This window comes from Arachis ipaensis, chromosome B7 (assembly GCF_059453495.1).
Source record: "Arachis ipaensis isolate K30076 ecotype BB chromosome B7, ASM5945349v1, whole genome shotgun sequence".
In the NCBI taxonomy this organism is placed as follows: domain Eukaryota; kingdom Viridiplantae; phylum Streptophyta; class Magnoliopsida; order Fabales; family Fabaceae; genus Arachis; species Arachis ipaensis.
The window spans coordinates 8,743,820-8,746,035 of NC_142442.1; the positions used below are offsets into that span (position 1 = coordinate 8,743,820).

At 25.3% G+C, this 2,216-nt stretch overlaps 1 protein-coding gene across 1 annotated transcript; it reads right to left on the reverse strand.

Annotated features, from left to right (window-relative positions):
• Positions 1-696: 696 nt before the first annotated feature.
• Positions 697-1,755, reverse strand: LOC148550288 (MLP-like protein 43). Its single transcript, XM_088494009.1, has 2 exons — positions 1,514-1,755; positions 697-1,166 (listed from the first exon to the last, which is right to left on the reverse strand). Exons 1-2 carry the CDS (start codon positions 1,704-1,706, stop codon positions 895-897), a joined length of 465 nt encoding a protein of 154 aa, XP_088350135.1. The 5' UTR covers positions 1,707-1,755; the 3' UTR covers positions 697-894.
• Positions 1,756-2,216: the final 461 nt, after the last annotated feature.

Consider the following 2,216-nt stretch of genomic DNA (forward strand, 5'->3'; position numbering starts at 1 on the left):
AACAAAGATGAAGGGATGGATTTCAAGAGCAGAACTGAATCTGATTCCTAAGGGAAGAACAGAAAGTTGCAATTAGAAAGAAGAGAGATTTTGATCTGTGTTGAAAGTAATGAATTGCTGCATTGTGTTTTTGATTTCATAAACAACCTTCTATTAGATATCTACTCTTCTAACTAATTACTGCTAAGCTTAACTAACTTCCTAAAACAGAATTGACTCTCTCTTAATAGAATAACAGAAGCTAACATAATTGATTTCTACCCAATAGTTTGGGATACAAGTTACTGATATTCTAACTCATTCTAAGACCTGATTTATTTTACATAAACAGTTACAAAATATAATAAGTATAAATTTTTAAGATAGTGGAGTTCTAACTAATTGTAATGTACATCTTTAATTAACACTATGTGCTATCTTCTAAAATTATATTTAGTTGAACTTTAAATTTTTTCAGTACAATTACTACTATCGTAAATATTTACGTTGAAATAAAAGAATTTACGATAATTTTGTGTCTCCAACATATCCATTTAATTTCGTCTAAATAACCTTATATTCAAATAAATATAATTTTACCATAATCTTTTAAAATTTTTATGCGATTTTTGGATCTAATCTCTCCACTGTTTAAGATTTAGCAAATTAAATAAAATCAAATTTAATAGATATCTGGATAATATAATCTGGTAATAAAATAGAGAAATTCACTGCTTATTTAGTTAATACATTCATGATTCAACAGGAAATTCGTCAATAACATAGAGCACATTCATAAGAACAACGAACATCCTTATCGTTCAAATATTTAATTATTAAAAATTAGATAAATACTATGATGAAACAAACGTTATTTTTGAGTTGATATTGTTTTTTATTATATGATTGTTGGAGCTATGCCTTGAGAACATGATCAGCAATATCCTTAGTAGTCTTCTCAATGAAGTCCAAGTATGCATATGGAGTTTCAACATTCTCATTTATCTTCTCATATTCAATAGTCCAGTTGATACAAGCACATTCATCATTCTTCTCATTCACTTGAAGGATGGACCTAAAGACCTTATAGTGCTCACTGATATCGTCATCAAAGGCTTGATAAATGATTGATTTGTTCTCTTCATCAATGGCTTCAATTCTCTCCTTTAATGTTTTCACTTTTCCATCTGCTTATACATACATAGAGAAAAATAAAGAATAATAAACAAGAAAAAGAGTAGAAAATAAACAAATATTATTATATGAAATTTAGATCTTAATAAATATTATTATAAGACAAATTAGTTATCTTTATAAAAGAATCAATTTATCTCAAGAACCTCTAAAATAATTTATTAAAAATCAAAGTGTCTGAGTTATAATTTTTTAGAGGTTAATTTGGATATTTACTCTTAGAATAAATTGATAATTCTTAAATTGTGAAAAAAGAAAGAAAATAATTAATTGGTGGTCCTTCGTTTTTTTCATTAATGAATTAATTTATTTAGAGTTTATAAGTCAAAAGGTTAATTACCTATGAGAAGAGTCCAGTGTTTAACCGAATCAGTGCTGTGCCAGTCATCACCTTCATACAACTTGGATCCATGAATTCTTTCACAAATGTTTGGAACATTGTGGAATTGCTTTGCCAAAACATCAAAGAACTTTGAAGCCGCTACTTGGATCACAACTTCAATAGTAATTTTACCACTTAGTAGTACTACCATGTCTCCTAACAAAAAAAATTATATGAAGCAAGAAAGGTATCAACCTAGGATGAGAGATGGTGGAATTATTTATTCAACATATATAGAAACCATTACCATGTATTTATTAAGAATTGATATCCAACTGTTCATTAATATCTCTGTCTCCATGTGATGAAATAAGTCTAATTTGTTTAATATATTTGTCATGTTTTTTTCATATTTTAATATAAATATTTTTTATTTTCTATTTTTACATTTTTTTGTGATTATTCTATTTTTACTTTAGAAACATTATCAAACACAGTTATATATATATATATATATATATATATATATATATATATATATATATATATAATACAAGTTTTTTTATATTATTTAAGGATTATTTTAGTAAACAATTTTACAATTTATTCATATTTTAGATTCCTTAGTTGATACATATAACCAAATTAAAGTGACATATATCATGAATTAATACTTTTATTACATTATTATAGTTGATGGACAATTTGTTTTAATTATAAT